The following is a 19,797-nucleotide window of genomic DNA, read 5'->3' on the forward strand; positions in this document are numbered from 1 at the left end:
TGGTTCTCATCTGAGGTCTTGTGAATTGTGAACTGTTACCCAGAATTGTCTCCCATCAAGTCTGAGATAAAGTGGTAGATATTTGTTTGTGCATTTTATTTACACGACTCCACTTCAGAAGGAATTATGGATATAGTATCCTGGGAGAATTATTGGACTTACAACCACTTACCCTTTCCTTTGGTTTCGTACCATACAGGGGTCCAGTAATTATTCCAGTCCAAGAGAAAATAGGATTTTTGTTTCAGCTTTTTATTTAACTAGGCACCAGTACATTACAAAACCATTGCATCAGGCAAAATCAGTATGATATTTTAATTGGCCCAAAATAAAAATAATTAAAAGATGTTGCTACTTGAGTTTTTGAGACCACATAGATTCCTTCATCAGATACAAATTTCTCTAGAGTCACAAAATGAAGACAGATACCCATGCCAAAAGTGATATTTAAAGGTGATGAGTTCAGATACTGTTAAATGTAATGGTTGTTTTTGTTGTAAACCGGAGTGAAGGCAGCTAGCTATACCTCGGTATAAAAAAACCCACTAAATAAATAAAATGATAGAGGGGAACTGAATCAAATCTCAGTGAATTTGGAAAGTGTAATAGTGCAAACTGAAAATCTAAAGAGTAGCAAATCATCAGAACCAGATGGTATACATCTGTCTAATGCATTTTTTGCCATTCCTTTACATGCGGCTTCCCGTGATCTGACATCATTTGTATTAGGTGATAAAGCGTATCGGTGGACTAGGCTTCCACAAGGGTTTACAGATAGTCCGACTGTATTCTCCAAACAATTAAATAAAGATTTGGAACAATTTCGGAGTAAATTACCCAAATCCGTATCCCTATTCACATATGTTGATGATATATTACTCTCCACAGACAATAAGTTAGACTGTTGGGAATGGACTTTTAAATTATTACAAGTATTAAGCGAAGCTGGATACAAGTGTAATCGGCAGAAATGCGTACTAGCTAAGACGCAAGTAAACTTTTTAGGTCAAGTAATATCATCCAAAACAAAACATATTACAAGAGATTTATTGTTGGAATTGCAAAAGCAGGAACTTCCCCAAACATTAAAACAACTTCGTGGATTGCTGGGAACCTTTAATTACTGTCGCCAATGGATCCCAGGCTACTCAGCTCGTATTTCTCCTTTATTGCGGCATTTACACGTACCGGCGGGTACTATTTCCAACACACAAATTATTTTAACTAAAGATGATGAAATGTCCATACATGATATATTACAGACATTATTACGAACCGAACCTTTAAGTACTGTAGACCCTCAATTAAAAGTACATATATGGGTTCGAGATTTAGGCAATACATGGGCCGCCCTCGTAAATCAAGATGATACCCCAAACCAAGCGGTGGCATTTCTATCCGGATCCTACAGCCCGGTGGAAATGGCACTGCCCGAAATCCCTAAATTATTGACAGCCATTGTTGCTGCAATTGGAAAATGGAGAGCGATCATGCCATATTGCCCATTAGTATTGCATTGTGATCATTCAATACATCATATGCTAACCACCAGTAAAGCAGCATTGACCGCCACTAGATATGGTAAATATCAGGTAGTATTAAATGGCGAAGATATAGAAGATATAGAAACTAAACCTCTCACAAAAGCTCAAAATAAATTATTAGATTGGTTTTTCCCTAATACAGAACAGCCTCCAGTAGAACGGAAAGATATCCCCGAGTTGTTGTTAACCCGATTCAGTCCTCTTGAGAAAGGATTGATTTGGTTCACTGACGGAGCACAAAAAGGCCAACAATCTGCATTTGCAGCACTAAACGTAACACCCGAGTTAGAAATAATTACGAAAATACAATATCAGACAGAGAAGGGTGTGACTGCACAAGAAGCCGAACTTTTAGCGGTGATAGCTGCTCTAAAGTCGACAGGGCTAAAGGAACACTGTACTATATATACTGACAGTTCATATGTGGTAAGCTCCTTACAGTATCATTTACTAAAATGGAAAAGAAGGGGAATGATTACTGCTACAGGTCAACCTTTACAACATATTCAAGATTGGAAACAAATATTGAAGATATTGTCTAAAAGGGAAGGCATAGGTACTGAAACTGCTATCGTATGGACACCCGCCCATACAGAACATCCCAGTGCTGAACGAACAGAAAAATGACATTGCAGACCTACAATTCCGTAAATTATTATTAAAATCAGCTATGGTACCTGAAGATTGGAGGGTGGCCAACATAATGTCAATATTTAAAAAGGGTTACAGAGGTGATCCAGGAAAATAGAAACTGATGAGCCTGACATCAGTGCCTAGAAAAATGGTTGAAACTATTATAAAGAACAAAATTACTGTATATATTGTTATAACTTAATGGGACAAAGCCAATATGGATTTAGCCAAGGGAAGTCTTGCCTCATCAATCTGCTATATTTTTTGAAAGCGTGAATAAACATGTGGATAAAAGTGAGCCAACTGATAAAGTGTATCTGGATTTCTAGAAAGCATTTTACAAAATAACTGTTACGATTCCTCCTGTAGCTGTGCCACAGGAGGCCTCTCACCTTTTCTCTGGAGGCCGCACCAAAGCCGGGGCCTTGCCTGGACAGTCTATCCTGGTTTTGCTCCATGGCCTGGGAGGCCTTCCTTGCCATCTGGGTCTGCCTGAGGCCTGCTCTGCTTCTCTCCTGGACTCTCTGGTTTGGGCCTCACCCCTTCTTCCTAAGAGGCCAGCCCGCAGCTCTTCTCGCTAGTTATAGGGCCAGCCGGATGTGGCCCATCTAAACTCCTTCCAGGGAGTTGCCTGCTTCCTGCACTATAAAAGGACCTCTCTCTTTCAGTTCTGCTTTGCCTTGCCTTGGAGTTACTAGCTCCTGGATGTCAGGCCTTTGTTGGAGCTCCATGTCTCGTCTTGATATGTTTCCATGTTCCTGTTGTCTGATGTCCTTGGTTCCCGATGCCTTGTCTTCGCCTATGCTTCCAGAGCCCCTGGTTCCTCGATGCCATCCTTTCCTGGCGTGCCATGTTATGGTCTGTGACCAGCCCATTGGGTAGTGGATGTGTGGGGCGCTCATGGTACAAGGCCATCTTCACCTGCGCAGTACAAGCCTCTGGGAGACTTCTGTTTCAGTCCTGAGTTGTCTTTGAATCCTTGCTTGCTTCTGTCCTGGTCTTTGGAGTTCCTTGCATTGCGTCCGTCCATGCCAAAGACTCTGACTGAACCTGTGCCTTTCCAGCGTGGTCCGCGACCAGCCTAGGATGGGCTGTGTAGGGCGTGCCTTGGTACAGGCTTCTACCGAATCTTCGCCATGTTCTGTTTTTCATCCATTCCATACCTCGTCTGGAGCCTGCTTTGCATTCAAGCATGGTCCACGACCAGCCATGGGTAGTGGCTGTATAGGGCGCGCTGCGTCGCAGTCTCAACCCAGTACTTGATCTTGCTCCTGAATACCTTTGCCTGCAGTACCTTCTGAACCTTCGTCCAAAGTCCTTGCACAAGTCTTCGTCTGCACACCCAAGTGAGTCTTCGTCTGTACCTCCAAGTTCCTCATCTACGTCTAGAGTCTCTATGTTCCAGAGCCTTCATATGCCCTCGTCTATAGTCCAGCCTGCTGCTTCTTGTCATTCCTTGTGGCAGGTCCGAAAGGGCTGGGAACGGTCGGAGGACTGTTCAATAACCAACACTATGTGTTGGCTCCAGAAGCATGCAGGTCCGGCAGAGGGTCAGACCATCTGTCTCCACCCAAACTGGGACATGCCTCGCCAACCCTCGGTGCTGCCTTGGAGTTCTCTGGGGTCTGACGAGGCCCAAGGGCACACAATCCCCTCAAGATGGGTTCGCTCTCCTAGCGCTCCCCTTCTGTAACAATAACTCATGAGAGACTCTTGAGGAAACTAAAAAGTCATGAGATAGGAGGTAGTGTCCTAATGTGGATTGAGAACTGGTTATAAGACAGAAAACAGAATAGGTTTAAATGGTCAATTTGCTTAATGGAGAAAAGTGAATAGTGGAGTGTCCCAGGGATCTGGAGTGGGACCACTGCTTTTTAACATATCTATAAATGACCTAAAGAAGGGAGCAATAAGTAAGGTGATCAACTTTGCCGATGACACAAAATTATTCAAATTTGTTAAATTACACAAAGATTATGAGAAATTACAAGAGGACCTTACAAGACTGGAAGACTGGGCATGCAAATGACAAATGATATTTAATGTGGTCACATTCAAAGTGATGCATGTTGGGAAGAACAACCCAAGTTATAGCTACACAATGCAAGGTTCCACATTAGGAGGAAAAGAATCTAGGCGTCATCATGGACAATATAAAGAAATCCTCTGTGTTTCGGAGGTGGTGGCCAAGAAAGCAAACAGAATGCTAGGGATTATTAGGAAAGGAATGGAGAATAAGACAGAGAATATCATAATGCCTCTGTATCGCTCCATGATGCAACCTCATCTTGAGTATTGTGTATAGTTCTGATCTCAAGAAAGATATAGCAGAATTAGAAAAGGTACAGAGAAGGGCGACCAAAATGATAAGGGGAATGGAACAGCTCCCCTATGAGGAAAGGCTGAAGAGGTTAGGGTTCTTCAGCTTGGAGAAGAGACGGCTGAGGGGGGATATGATAGAGGTCTATAAAATAATGAGTGGAATGGAATGGATAAATGCAACTCAGTTGTTTACTCTTTCAAAAAATATATACAATAAGGGACATGCAATGATACATTTAAGACAAATAAGAGAAAATATTTTTTCACTCAATGCATAAATAAGCTCTGGAGTTCATTACGGAGGATGTTCCAGTCCTGATTGTCAGTTACTCTCCTGGTTTCTGGTTCCTGCTCCAGTCATGGTCCTTGGCCTCTCTCCTGATTTTTGTTCCAGTTCTGGTCTTCGGTCCCATTCCTGGATCCTACTCTCCCTCAGGGCAGAGAAACACTTGCTCCTGGATGTCCAGCGTCTGCCAGATACATCCCTGCCCTGACACAGTCTCTTTCTTCCCAGCGAGCGGCCCACGACACTTTGTGGTTGCAAATAATAATGCTTGGACATAGAAACTCCAGCTATGCACACTAGGGATGTGAATCGTTTTTTGACGATTTAAAACAATCGTCAGATATATTTTAAATCGTCAAAAATCGTTAGAGCTGCGATACAATAGTAATTCCCCCGATTTATCGTCAAAAAATCATAAATCGGGGGAGGGGGAAGGGCGGGAAAACCGGCACACCAAAACAACCCTAAAACCCACCCCGACCCTTTAAAACAAATCCCCCACCCTCCCGAACCCCCCCAAAATGTTTTAAATTACCTGGGGTCCAGTGGGGGGTCCCGGCGCGATCTCCCGCTCTCGGGCCACAGCTGCGTTAATAGAAATGGCGCCGGTGGCCCTTTGCCCTTACCATATGACAGGGCAAAGGTAGCGCCGGCGCCATTTTGAAGATTGGCAATACAGCCCGAGTGCAGGAGGTCGCTCCCGGACCCCCGCTGGACCCCCAGGGACTTTTGGCCAGCTTGGGGGGGCCTCCTGACCCCACAAGTCTTGCCAAAAGTCCAGCGGGGGTCCGGGAGCGACCTCCTGCACTCGGGCCGTATTGCCAATCTTCAAAATGGCGCCGGCGCTACCTTTGCCCTGTCACATGGTAAGGGCAAAGGGCCACCGGCGCCATTTCTATTAACACAGCCGTGGCCCGAAAGTGGGAGATCGCGCCGAGGACCCCCCCCTCCCACTGGACCCCAGGTAATTTAAAACATTTGGGGGGGGGGTTCGGGAGGGTGGGGGATTTGTTTTAAAGGGTCGGGGTGGGTTTTAGGGTTGTTTTGGTGTGCCGGTTTTCCCGCCGATTTATGATTTGACGATTTTTTAACAAAAAAAAACCATGACGATCAGATTTCCCTCCCCCCCCAGCCAAAATCAATCGTTAAGACGATCGATCACAGGATTCACATCCCTAATGCACACATGCTGAAGACAACTGCAAAATACAGTTTGGCTACCTAAAAGTTGGACTCTAAGCTGACAATACACTGTCAGATACTGAGAAATGCTGACATTGGACAACAGTAGTAAGATCAGCATTTCTGTATGAACACCGATGGAAAAATATAAAACGTTTTCTCTGTGAGTTCATGCAAACATACGAGGATATGTTTCCTGTCCCCACAACTACTGGCGACAGAATAACAGTCACATTTTGAGCCTTCAGCCTAAACCTGAATTTCATTGAGCATGTCTGCTGGTTGTGACAGATCTCTTGCATAAAAGAATAATTATATCCAAAACCAAGGCACTAAGGACACGCCCTGCATGAAGATTGGTCTCATCTCTGAGATGCCAGCTCTACAGAATGTGGCATGGCCAGACACCAGCTTCTGGTGTAAGCAGATCCTGAGCATTGGTTTGCAGGGCTAATAGTTGCAAATCTTTCTTGCTGCTGCATACACTTTCTGAGGGATTCCCCCCAAAAAAAGCTAATATAAGGATTGTCTAGGACCCTTGCTAACAACATTGCCCTGACTTAAGCCCTGAGTAAGGATTAGGTAGGAAGTAGTAGTTTGCAGAACATCCCTTGTAGGTCATAGCTAGCTTGCAGGCACCTTTGGTGAGATTGCCTGGACTGGTCAGCAGCCTGCATAAAAGCAGGCAGAGCATGAGTTGCAGGGTTCCATGCATATGAGTGGACACCAGAAACGCACATCCCAAAAAGTAAGCTCCATTAATTCTGGGTTAAGAACAACTCTGAGTGGTTGTGGTAACTCAAGCAGTAGCAGCTTGGAAACAGCCAGAGGAAAAAGGAGGCAAATTCTGGCTGTTCCTTAAGAGTTGTTTGTTTACAGTGAAAACAAACTGTAATGCAAAGTAAATCAAACAAATTAGGCAGTTCACCTTGAAGTTCAGGTATCTCTCAAATACTAGGTATCACACATAGCAAATTCCTGGTTCCTGCCTGCTCCCTGGGGCCTAACACTTCTGGGCCCTGCCAGCTTATGTTAGGCTGAAGGGATGAACCAACAAAGATCCTGCTGTCGTGTACCAGGAAGGGTCATCAAACAGTTCAAGGAGCCCGGCAAGATCATGCAGGATAGGGTCATCACGCTCCCACAGCAGAGAGGCCCAAGCCAACACTCCTCCATCCAGATAAGACAAGATATAGGTGGTCTTGGCATAAGCTGTAGGGAAATGATTAGGTTGCAGAGAAACGTGCATGCAACATTGATTGATAAATCCTCTACATTTCCAAACTTCACCTGAGAAGCGTGTTGGAGCAGATAGAGGTATAGTTGTCTTGACTCTCACTTCTGGCGGTGAAACTTCTTTACCTGCGGTGGTCGGTGTATTCATCTGTGCGTGCAACTGGTTAAAGGCAGTAGTCAAGTTATCCAGCAAGTTCTGTTGTTCAGAGATTCGCTGGGCCAGGCCTGGAATGGCCTGCAATGCAGTGAGCTGAGCCGAATCCATGGAGTTAACAATCTGTTATGGTTTTGAGGTGTTGGAGTGGATTCTTGGGTACTCTGGTGATGACCACTCCCATGGGGAGGAGCCCCGTGAGGAACCACAGTACAAGGCTAGACTCTAGACACGCAAACACAGAGATTTGTCTTTTATTATACAGCAGAATGATACCACCAGAGGTGGCAGTAGTGAGCTGATCCAGAGGTAGCAGCCAAGGGGCCCTCGGCAGAGGAGACCCATCTCCCAATGATAGTATAGGGAGTGGAGGATGCAGGTTCCCAGGGCTGATCTGTAGATGAGACAGACTGACAATATAGATTACTCACTAAGTTGGTAGCTGTATAGATGGAGATCCCAGCAGGCAGAAGTAGTTGAATACAGGCACCGAGGCAGGGAGAGCAGGCACTCGAGGAGCGAGTACCTGAACCCTGACAGGCACCTGAAGAAAGGTAATAAACCTTTGACAGATTTCGCCATAGAATTCAAGACGTTGGCATCAGAATTACATTGGGACCCTAAATGTCTGAAGACCCTCTTCTTTGGAGGACTGAACTTCTGGTTGAAAGATGAGCTGGCGGCTTGGGAGATGCCTGAGACCTTAGCAGAACTAATGAAGTTGGCAACAAGAATTGATCGCAAACTTCGTGACAAGGTTCAAGAGGTCAAGAGTCCCAGAAGACCACTCCAGGGAGAGACTCGAGTTAAGTCTACGCTCAGGCCTATTCCCTCAGTGCCAGTTGCTGGCGAAGAAGAACCAATGCAATTAGGCCGCAGTCAGTTGACTTCAAAAGAGAGAAGAACGCAAAAGAGGTTGGGACTATGCATGTATTGTGGAGAAGCTGGTCATGCTGTACAATCATGCCCTATATGTCCAGGAAATTGGCAGACCTAAGTCCTGTGGGAGGACTCTTCTTAGGTCTAACTGCACCCTCTCCTCCACTCTCTCTTCCTGTATCCTTAATCTGCGGACCTCTACAATACCAGACCCTTGCCTTAGTGGTCTCTGGGGCAGGAGGAAATTTCATATTGAAACATCTAGTAGAACATTTGCGGATCCCCACCACTACCATGACGTCTCTGCTACTTTTGTCTTCTATCAATGGGGAGCCCTTACCGGGTGAAGTAACCCTGCTTACAGAACCAGTGAGCTTACGTACCGGTGCTCTTCATACAGAGACTATTTCCTTCTTTGTGCTAGAGAAGGCCATGCACCCTTTAGTACTGAGGCTACCGTGGCTGCATAAACATATGCCACAATTCAATTGGGTCACCTTGGAGCTTTCACGTTGGGGCCCAGATTGCTATGGTAAATGTCTGATGGAGGTCTCTCCAATACCCTGCATGCCAACTACCCCATTGTTGCCAGGGTTGCCACCTCAATATGCATCCTTTCAAGATGTAATTTCCAAAGAAGCCACAGACGTGCTGTCTCCACATAGATCCTACAACATCGCCATCAATTTGAAGCCTAACACAGAACCACCCAAAGAAGGGTTTACTCTCTCTCCATTGTAGAAAATAAAGCTATGTCTGAGTACATACAAGAGAATCTTCAGAAAGGCTTTATAAGACCCTCCAAATCCCTTGCAGGGATGATCCTTAAGGAAGACCCAGCTAGATCTCTGTGGCTGGGTCTTCTTTAAGGTCCCTTAAGGGAGTTTCTGGTATACTCCTCACATACTCAACACAGCAAGACTGAGCTGAGGGGAGAGTATCTGCCTATAAAAAGACATCTCTTAACAGGAAATTGGCATTGGCATTCTTCCTTCCTGCCCTATGTCAGATCTTGTAGTTGAAGGATTGTAGGGCCAGGAACCATCTCATCACCCTTATGCTGGACTCCTTGTTCCTATTTATTCATAGGAGCAGTTGGTGGTCTGTTATGAATGTGAACTGCCATCTCTGCAGGTAATAGCATAAAGGCCTTGTGCTTTTGACTACCAAGACTTCTTTTTCCACTGTTGAGCACTGTCTTTATCGTAGCATCAACGTCTGGCTAATGTATGCCACTGAATGTCTTGATCATCCATCTCTTGCACTAAGATGGCTCCCAAGCCGACATCTGAGGCATTGTTCTGCACCATTAAGGGTTCAGTAAAGTCTGGGCTTATCAGAATCAGTTCAGAGCACATCACCTCTTTCAGGACCCTGTGTCACCCCCTTTTTCCCACTCAAAGGGACTAGGTAAGACATTCTGGATAGGTGCTTGTTCTTCCCCCAACTCCAAACCCTCTTCCCTGGCTGCCTCTAAATTATCAGCATAGGTGTATCTGTCTTGTCGGTGTTTCCTCTAGGACTTAGGAGTCTTAGAGTCTTTAAGAAAGAGATCAGTGTCCTCTAAGGGAAAGAGTTCTAGAAAGTCCAACTCTTCATGGTTGTAGCCGGACAAATCCATTGTGAGCTGGTTCCAGAGACTCTTGAAGTTTGGATCATGGGGTAGGGTAGCCAAGGAAGAACCCCACCTCAGTTTTGTCTTGGCTGGCCAGGGTCTTAAGTTGCACTTGGCTCGTGGGACACTGTTGATGGACCCCATGGATGCATGCCAGGTTTACTACTCGGTCATAGTCAATCTGGACTCGCTTCACCAACTCTCTTCAAACAAATCTTTTCACACTCCCAGAGTCCACTAATGCTTGGGTTGGAATGCCTTCTACGTACACTGAAACGTCTATGGCTCCTTTCCCTTGTGGGGACAATCTCTGGAGAAATGGCACCTTTCTCCACAGCTGAAACATGGCGGTCCAACTAGGGTTTGCAGGTGAAGTGACAAGTTTGGCCAGGCTGGTGCCACTGATGGTCAAAACCTCTGAGTCTTAGGACTCAGACATCTTCTAACTGGATCAAAGGGCTTCTCCTGGAATCGTGGCACCTTGGGCATGGTCTGGGCCTGATAATAGGCCTCTGCTATTTCCAGAGCCTTATCAACCGTAAAGCTTGGGTGTCAGCAAACCCATTGCTGCATGGGCCAGTCGAGGATGTCCAGGAATTGTTCCAGCAGAACTGTCTCGGCTACCTCCAGCCCATTTTTCCCTTCCAGTTGCAACCACTTTCAAGCAACATCTTTAATCCTGTGAAATATATTCCATGGATTTTCTCCAGCCTGAAGAATCCCTGCCAAAATCGCTATCGGTAGGCTTCTGGTGTAGCAAGGACCTGGATCACTTGCTCTATTTCCACTGCTTACCGAGCTGCCTCCAACTATGCGGATAGGAGATTGGGGAAAAAAAAAATTGCTGACCTGTCTGGCCATTACTCACTGTTTGACCCCTGACTATACAGGTGGGGATAGCCCCCTTGGCCTATTGTGCAAAAGCTCGATGAGTGGAACTGAGAGACCCAGGGAAAAGAAAAAAAACTCTGCTTTTTTGCTGTGGCTGTGAGGTCTTGGCTGTGCTTTCCACTTAGGCAAGAGATCCCACTGCTGCCACCATATGTGGTAACTCGAGCGGAAGCAGCTCGGAAACAGCCAGAGAATAACGGAGGCAGACTCCGGCTGTTTTTTAAGTGTAGTTTCTTTTATAGTCAAAACAAAATGCAGTGCAAAGCAAACAAATTAGGTAGCTCACCTTGAAATTCAGGTATGTCACAAATACTGGGTATCACACATAGCAGGGTCTTAGCATATTCCTGGTTTCTGCCTGCTCCCTGGGGCTTCTCTAAGGCTTCTGGGCCCTGCCAGCTTATGTTAGGCTGAAGGGATCCTCCCTGGGACCAGAATCCCTTGCAGGGCTGATTCTTTAGGAAGACCCGGCTAGATCTTAATGGATGGTCCCTTAAGGTAGTTTTTGGAAGTTTTCGGTATACTCCCTCACAGTGCTCTAAATGCCCGACATCCCCTGGGCAGGTTAAACCCAGTATAACAGATACAAACAAACTGGAGTCCAAATTAAAAAGTGTAGCTATTGTGTGGATCTCCAAAGTCACCCTTAGCTTGATTTGTTTGTGCATTTCCTTTTCTGCCTTGCTCACATCTGATTAAGAATATTGTTTTGCAAAATTGCAACCTGAGGATTTTCATCAGCTTCCAGAGTTTGCCTTTAAGAGAGACAGAAGCTTATGTGGTCGGCTGATTTCATCCACCATTCGCTTGAGGTCCAGGACTGAAACCACTTTGAACTATGGTCAGTTCTGTTCTGGATCTTGCTCTGTATGTGCGTATGTGTACTGATTTAAAGTTGTAGTCTTATACACCCCCCCCCCCGGAAAGACAGCTCCTTGACTGGTGAAGCAAGTGCTCTGACGGAGTTTTTTTTTAATTAACACTCTTAACAATCTTGCTACAACTGATGCATATCCACGTTCTGGCCTTTCTATGCCCTTCTGTAAGGACTTAATCATGAATAAATAATATTTATTATTATTTTTAAAGCTTGATACTAGTTTAGGTTTTTGAATAATAGATTACATTTTTTAGTGTTTTTCACGGTTTAGTGAGGATTAATTTTTTTGACACATTGTTCCTTCATTACGTATGGTAGTGAACACACAAATGAGGTGGCTTTTCACTTATTTTTATAGTTTGGGGGAAATAATTGCATTTTAGGTTCACCTTGTCTTTTTTCCTAGCTTTTCAGTGAAAACATCAGTCACCCATCCTCAGCTGAAAGGAGAGACGCTACCTGTCTGCACAATCTTCCCTTCATCCATCAGCACCAAGAGGTCCGCTTTGTCCAACACCTCAAGCCTGTGGGTGCAAAGGATTCTGGTCTTCTGTCCGAGAATTCCCAAAATGCATTTCTCCATGATGTGACTGGCAACATCAGCATCGACGGCTGCTAGTGGGTCATCAAGAAGGTATATTTCTTTATTCTGAGAAGACAGAAAAATTACAGCATCACAGGATCCACTTAGGGATCAAGGGAAGGAAGCAGGATCCAGAGCACTTCCAGTCCTGCAGTATCACAGGATCTACCCAGGGATCAAGGGAAGGAAGCAGGATCCAGAGCACTTCCAGCCCTGCAGAGTCACAGGATCTACCCAGGGATCAAGGGAAGGAAGCAGGATCCAGAGCACTTCCAGCCCTGCAGAGTCACAGGATCTACCCAGGGATCAAGGGAAGGAAGCAGGATCCAGAGCACTTCCAGCCTTGCAGAGCCACAGGATCTAGAGATGTGAATCGTGTCCTCGATCGTCTTAACGATCGATTTCGGCTGGGAGGGGGAGGGAATCGTATTGTTGCCGTTTGGGTTTTAAAAATATCGTGAAAAATCGTTAAAATCGTGAGCCAACCCCCTAAAACCCACCCCCGACCCTTTAAATTAAATCCCCCACCCTCCCGAACCCCCCCCCCAATGCTTTAAATTACCTGGGGATCCAGCGGTGGTCCAGAACGGCGGCGGTCCGGAACGGCCCCCTCAATTGAATCCTTTTGTCTTCAGCCGGCGCCATTTTGCAAAATGGCCGCCACAAAATGGCGGCGGCCATAGACAAAAACGATTCGACGCAGGAGGTCGTTCCGGACCCCCGCTGGACTTTTGGCAAGTCTTGTGGGGGTCAGGAGGCCCCCCCAAGCTGGCCAAAAGTTTCTGGGAGTCCAGCGGGGTTCAGGAAGCGATTTCTTGCCGCGAATCGTTTTCCGTACGGAAAATGGCGCCGGCAGGAGATCGACTGCAGGAGGTCGTTCAGCGGCGGTCCGGAACCCCCGCTGAACGACCTCCTGCAGTCAATCTCCTGCCGGCGCCATTTTCCGTACGGAAAATGATTCGCGGCAAGAAATCGCTTCCTGAACCCCGCTGGACTCCCAGAAACATTTGGCCAGCTTGGGGGGGCCTCCTGACCCCCACAAGACTTGCCAAAAGTCCAGCGGGGGTCCGGAACGACCTCCTGCGTCGAATCGTTTTTGTCTATGGCCGCCGCCATTTTGCGGTGGCCATTTTGCAAAATGGCGCCGGCTGAAGACAAAAGGATTCAATTGAGGGGGCCGTTCCGGACCGGCGCCGTTCTGGACCACCGCTGGATCCCCAGGTAATTTAAAGCATTTGGGGGGGGTTCGGGAGGGGGGGGGATTTAATTTAAAGGGTCGGGGGTGGGTTTTAGGGGGTTTTAGTGTGCCGGTTTTCCTGCCCTCCCCCTTCTCCCGATTTACGATTTTTTAATGATAAATCGGGGGAATTGGTATTGTATCGTGGCCCTAACGATTTTTGATGATTTAAAATATATCGGACGATATTTTAAATCGTCAAAAAACGATTCACATCCCTAACAGGATCTACCCAGGGATCAAGGGAAGGAAGCAGCATCCAGAGCACTTCCAGCCCTGCAGTGTCACAGGATCTACCCAGGAATCAAGGGAAGGAAGCAGCATCCAGAGCACTTCCAGAGGATGGGACTGCAGGAGCTGTGAGCTCCCCCATACCCAGTGCTCTTGCACCATTCTCTACAGTGCTTCCTGTTTGGAGACACTGGGACTGTAGGATCTTTGAGTCCCCACAACAAACCCTCCTCCACCATTAGATATAATGTACATGTGCATTCCAAGTTACACTTGCAAGTTAAGTTAAGGGGTCCATTCAGTGGTACATTGAATGTGAGGTAGAGGACAGAGAGGTCCAGTCCATGATAAAACATTTGTCTGAGTGGATGATACAATATAGCAAATTTGCTTGCCTGTAAACAGGGTTCTCCTTAGGCAGCAGGATGAATTAGCCATGACACATGGGAGTGACATCATCCGACGGCACCAAATTAGCCCATTCCTCAATGTCCAGAAAAAGCAATGCCTCCCCTACACAAATGATTGTGAGTCCTTCAATCAATTTCAGAGCTTAGCAAGCTTTAGCAAGGTAGCTGACTGTCCAGGGAGAAGGGTGGGACTAAGCATGGCTAATTCATCCTTCTGTCTAGGGAGAACCTTGTTTACAGGTAAGCAAACTTGCTTTCTCCATTGACAAGCAGGGTTGAATTGACCATGACATGTCGGGAGTCCCAAACAGATGTTTGCACAATGGAGCAATTTGCAGAAAAAGCAGCCTGGCCCTACCAGTGGAGAGGAGAGTATTGGGTGAACAGGTTGCACAAAACGTTCTGGACTGTCTTTGCAGGATAGGCATATAGAATAATATTTCCCAACCTTTTCAAGTCCAAGGCACACTTATGTTAACAAAATGCTGTGTGACACACCAACCTCCATAGGGGAACATGGAGGAGTTGTATGGTCAAAAGAACGGCTAGAGGTGCTGAGAGCAGAGCTGATCTGGATCTGACCAGCAGACAATGCTGACTTTTCCATTGCACATCTGATCAAGTCTTATGGCACACTGGTTGGGAAACACTGATATAGAAGATCTGCCTCCTAATGTTAGGGAGCACTAGGAGAACAGTCCCATCTGAGGGGAATGGGAGTCCTTGGGCCACGGCACAACCCCAGAGGGCTCCAAGGCGGTACTGAGGCAGGAGAGACTTGTCCAAGCATGAGTGGGAACTGAAGGTTCGAACTCTCCACCAGACCTGCAAGCTTCAGGAAGACCAACAATGCAATGGTGGTCTTTGAATGGTCCTCCGACCATTCCAAGCCCTTTCAGACCTGGCGCTGGGTAACTGCAATAAGTGGTAGGCCGGATGGAGGACATGGGCAGACGAAGGCCTTGGAACATGGACGGCTCAGACGAGGAACTTGGAACTCTAGGTGCTAGGGAGACTCAGAAGAGTACTCAAAATAAGGACGTTCAGGATAGAGGACTAGGTTGAGGCTACGACGCAGCAGGCCCTACACAGCCCACCACAGGACAGACCCACGGGGCTGATCGCGGACCACGCTTGATGCGAGGCAGACTCCAGATGGATACGTGAAAGTTGAAGCTGGAACATGGCGAACATTCAGAAGAAGCCTGCACAGAGACGCGCCCTACACAGCCGCCCATGGCTGGTCATGGACCACGCTGGAGCGAAGCAGGTTCAGAGTCTTAGGCATGGATGGAGCAGCCACAAGGGAATCTGAGGGCCAGAACGAGATTCAGGAGGGAGGACCAAGACAAGACTTGGCTTCAAACAGGAAGATTCAAGAGACTTGCCTTCGGGCAGGATGACCCTCCAGAGACTTGTGCTGTGGACGAGAAGGCAGGTCTGTGCCACGACATGGCACGCCAGGAAAAGTGGCGACAAGGAACCAAGGTCTCGGGACATCAAGGCAGGATCATCACAGAACATCAGGACTGGATCACAGAACAGCAGGAACATGAAGACTGGATCACGGGCATCAGGACAGGATCACGAAACATCAGGACAAACAATGAAGACTCAGGAATCAAAACAGGACATGAAGCTTCAATGAAGATATGAAGACCTGGCGGAGCGCTGGAAGACGGGACTTCCAGGAGCGAAGAACTCCGATGCAAGGCAAAGAGTGGACTGAAGATGAAGCCTTTTATAGAGCTAGCCAGAAGATGCTCAGGATGATGTTATCAGGTGGGGACCGGGGCATATCCGGCCGCGGGCCCCTTAAATGAGGTGAAGAGGTGCGCGCCGGTGCCTAGAGGCAGGCAGGAAGCAGAAACAGCTGATGGAAGCAGGCAATGGTAGGGGCGGCCTCCCTGCCGTGCGAAGACCCCGGCTGACTCGCAGCTCCCTGCCGCGAGGGATAACAGGACTGGGAGCAGCCTCCTGGTCTCTTGGGAGGTCGGCTGCACGGCAGTCCAGGCCGTGACTGCCGCAGGTGCGGAAGGTCAGCGGCAGGTGTCTCAGCAGCTTCCTAGCCATGTCAGAACGCAGCAGCTTGCTGGAGAAAGGTGAGAGGCTGCTTGTGGCTTGGCCCGCAAGCAGTATCACAACACCTAACATAGTAGAAATCATCAGGAGCTGAGCTGAATCTTCTTGGAAGCATGGAGCAGAGCTTTCTGACTTTTCTGCTGCTCTCGGTGGAAAACAATTCCATTGTTGGCTGATCCCAAAGGTCGAACAGACTGTCTACCGCCTGTTGATCCAGCGACCATTCGTGAAGAAGTAGGACTCAACTGAGATGATCCACCAAAGTTTTTTGAGCTTCTAGAAAGTATGTCACTTGTAGATGAGCTCTGTTGTGGATAGCCCATCCCAGGTCCTGAGAATTTATTGACAATGGAGCCTGTGCCATCCCTGCTTGTTTATGCAGAACATGGCAACTTGATTTTTGAATCAAGATTCTCCTTCCCACTATAAGGTGAGAGAAAGCTTTCATGTAGCTCCACAGGTTGTTCTGAAAATGACTCTCTGCTAAGGACCATGTCCTTAGGTTCAAGCCACACATTCAGCCCCCCTCTTCCTGATGGAGGCATCAGTGGACAGCGTCACTTGATAAGATGGAATCTGTATGGAGAGCCCCCACCTCTGGAACCAATAGTTTCAACCATCATCAAAGAGATGTCTTCTTCATTCCAGATGATATCTTGATGTGGTGGGTCAATGATTGTTGTAACTAGTCCCACTGACACAGGCCCCATTGTATGTCTCTCGTATGCAACCGAGTCAACGTGATGACAAAAAATGCTGCTACTGTGTGTCCCAGGACTAGGACGGATCTTTCTCAAGTTTGATTCCACTGCAGGAGGTCTTTAATAGCTCCCTTAGCACTAAAGTGCTTTGGCTTAGGAAGAACATTTGCTTCTGAACTAAATCTATTCATATTCCTATGTACTAAATTCTCTGGACAGATGTGAAGCTCACTTTGGCAAAGTTATCAGAAAACCTAGAGACTGAATGAGTCAGATTTTTTTTATTTTTTTTTAACAGGGAATCCAGAACATCTGACTGGGAGGAACCCATCACGAATCAAATGTCCAGGTAGGAGAAGACACAGACTCCCATCTGGCTTATGTGTGCCACTACCACGGCCAAGCACTTGGTGAATACCTTTGGAGCTGCAGATGGGTCAAAAGGAAGGACCTTGTAATGGTAATCAGTATCCTCCACTATGAATCTCAGGTATCTCCAGTGCGAATTATGAATTAGGATATAAGTACAGGCATCTTTAGGATTCAGGGTGAACATCAAGTAGCCCAGCTAAATGAATCCTTAATAGCTGCCACCTTATCTGGGTCCATACAGAAACCAGTAGAGGAGACGATGTACCCAAGAAATGGCAAATATGCGGTTCTCTTAGCTTCTGTAAGACCTGTTGAACATGTATACTGTGTGGCCAAATCCTTGAAGTAGATCAGGACATCATCTAAATATACGATTACCAACATATGCAACATATCCCTCAGTACCTCATTCATGAGGTTTTGAAAACCACCGGGGCATTACACAAACTGAAAGGCATGACCAGATATTCGTAGTGCCCATCTCTCATGTTGAAGGCGGTTTTCCACTCATCGCCGGGTCGTATCCTTACAAGGTTGTAGGCCCCCCGAAGATCCAATTTGGAGAAGATTTGGGCTCCTTGCAGATGGTCTAGGAGTTCCGGAATAAGCGGTAATGGGTACCTGTCACGTTTGGTTATGGCGTTCAGGCCACGATAATCGATACAAGGCCTGAGAGATCCATCTTTCTTAGCCACAAAAAAGAAGCCGGCTACAGTCGGGAATTTGGAGGGTCGGATGAAGCTTCGATCCAGGTTTTCTTGTATGTAGCTAGACATAGCCTTGTTCTCTGGGAGAGATAAAGGGTACACTCGCCCCCTCGGGGGCGTGGTACCTGGCATCAGGTCAATAGAGCAATCGAAGGGTCGGTGTTTTGGGAGAAGTTCGGCTTTTTCCTTGGAAAATACGTCCAAGTAGTCCTGGTAAGGTTCAGGTATAGCGAGGGGTGTGGTAAGGAGCGGAACATCGGATCGCGAGATAGTGACTAGGCAGGAGTTGAAACAGGAGGTGCTCCAGGATGCAATTTGAAGAGTTTCCCAGTTTATCACCAGAGAATGCTTTTGAAGCCAGACCCAATACAACCGGGTGAATAGACCTTTCCAGAATAAGGAATATCTCCTCCGTATGGAGGACACCCATGCAGAGCGTTAATGGCTTGGTGCTGGTGGAAATGCTTCCCGGAAGAAGGGTTTCCTGGATGGAGGAAACTCGGAGCGGTGGGTGAAGTGGTTGAACACCTAGCTGCAATTGCTGGACTAGATCATGGAGAATAAAGTTCCCTCTGGCTCCGGAGTCCAGCAAGGCCAAGGTAGCGAACAAACCACCAAGATATTCTAAGGTCACGGGTATGGTGCATTGAGGAGTGATATTCGCTTCTCCTAGGGTCAGCTCCCCGATGAGACCTAGGACCTGGTGTTTCCCAGCCATTCACTACATTGAACCAGGAAATGTCCCTTGTTGCCGCAGTACAAACAAAGGCCCAAGAAGCGTCGGTGACTTCTCTCCTCCGGAGAGAGAGTACCTCGTCTCAGTTGCATGGGTTCTGGCGCTTGGTTGCCGGAGGGTTTCGGGGAAGACACTATCGGCCGTAAAGAAGCAGGAGCCACATTAGTCAGTCTCCGAGTAGGTCTCCCCTTGTGGCTACGTAGCTGAAGTCGACGGTTGATCCTTCCTGCCAGATCAATCATAGAATCCAAATCGTTGGTAAGCTCTCTTGCCGCTAGTTCTTCTCTGAAATGAGGAGACAGTCCTTCCAAGAAAATCCCGTGGAGGCTGTCCTCTCTCCAGTCTAGCTCCGTGGCCAGGGTGCGGAATTCGACCGCATACTCGGCAAGTGACTGAGTACCTTGACATAAGCATAGTAGTTCCGTAGCTGCCGTGGACTTGCGAGCATGTTCATCGAAAATTTGTCTAAAGGTAGCCACAAATTGCTCCAGGTCCCCCAAGATGGGGTCTTTACGTTCTCACAATGGCGAAGCCCAGACAAGAGCCCGGCCTTCCAACAGGGAAATGATGTAGCTGGTCTTGTCTGTCAGACGGAAATTGCGACGGAAGCAGGGTGAAACGAACAAAGCATTGGTTGAGAAAACCACAGCACTGCTTAGCGTCCCCTGAATACCGGGAAGGGGGTGGCAGCTGCGTGGTAGTCACCGGTTCAAGGCTAGGCATCTGAGCAGGCACCCGCCTTGGTAATGGAGGCGTGGCGTCCATTCAGGTTGTCAGTCTTTCCACAGTGGCCGTCAGGACATCCAGACAATGTTGTTGTTGTTGTTGTAGTCGCTGGGCGATGCCAGGAATGGCCTGGAGGCCAGCAAGGTCCGCCGGGTCCATGGCCTTGCAAACTGTTAAACTGTTGAGTTTGTGGACCCTTGAGCCGGCTGAAACAGATGGTGACGCACTGTGGGAAGGCCCACAGTGAAGGTTGCAACCAGTAGGCAGCCCGAGGCAGGAGACCTGATGGATCTTCACCACTGGAAGCCCAAGATCCCCCCAGGAGGAGCCCGTGAGAATCAGAGCCGCTTGGACTTACTAATGGTCTCTTGTGGGCAGTAGCTAGAGAGA

At 47.4% G+C, this 19,797-nt stretch overlaps 1 protein-coding gene across 5 annotated transcripts in view; it reads right to left on the minus strand.

Annotated features, from left to right (window-relative positions):
• Positions 1 to 19,797, minus strand: part of LOC115086663 (multidrug resistance-associated protein 7-like) — a 174,801-nt gene that overhangs the window by 75,326 nt on the left and 79,678 nt on the right. For all 5 annotated transcript variants that reach the window (XM_029592826.1, XM_029592829.1, XM_029592827.1 and 2 more), the window contains exon 10: positions 12,082 to 12,271. In XM_029592826.1, coding sequence (XP_029448686.1) covers positions 12,082 to 12,271 — 190 coding nt within the window. The remainder of the gene's footprint in view (positions 1 to 12,081; positions 12,272 to 19,797) is intronic.

The sequence above is a fragment of the Rhinatrema bivittatum genome, chromosome 3, assembly GCF_901001135.1.
Source record: "Rhinatrema bivittatum chromosome 3, aRhiBiv1.1, whole genome shotgun sequence".
NCBI lineage: Eukaryota > Metazoa > Chordata > Amphibia > Gymnophiona > Rhinatrematidae > Rhinatrema > Rhinatrema bivittatum.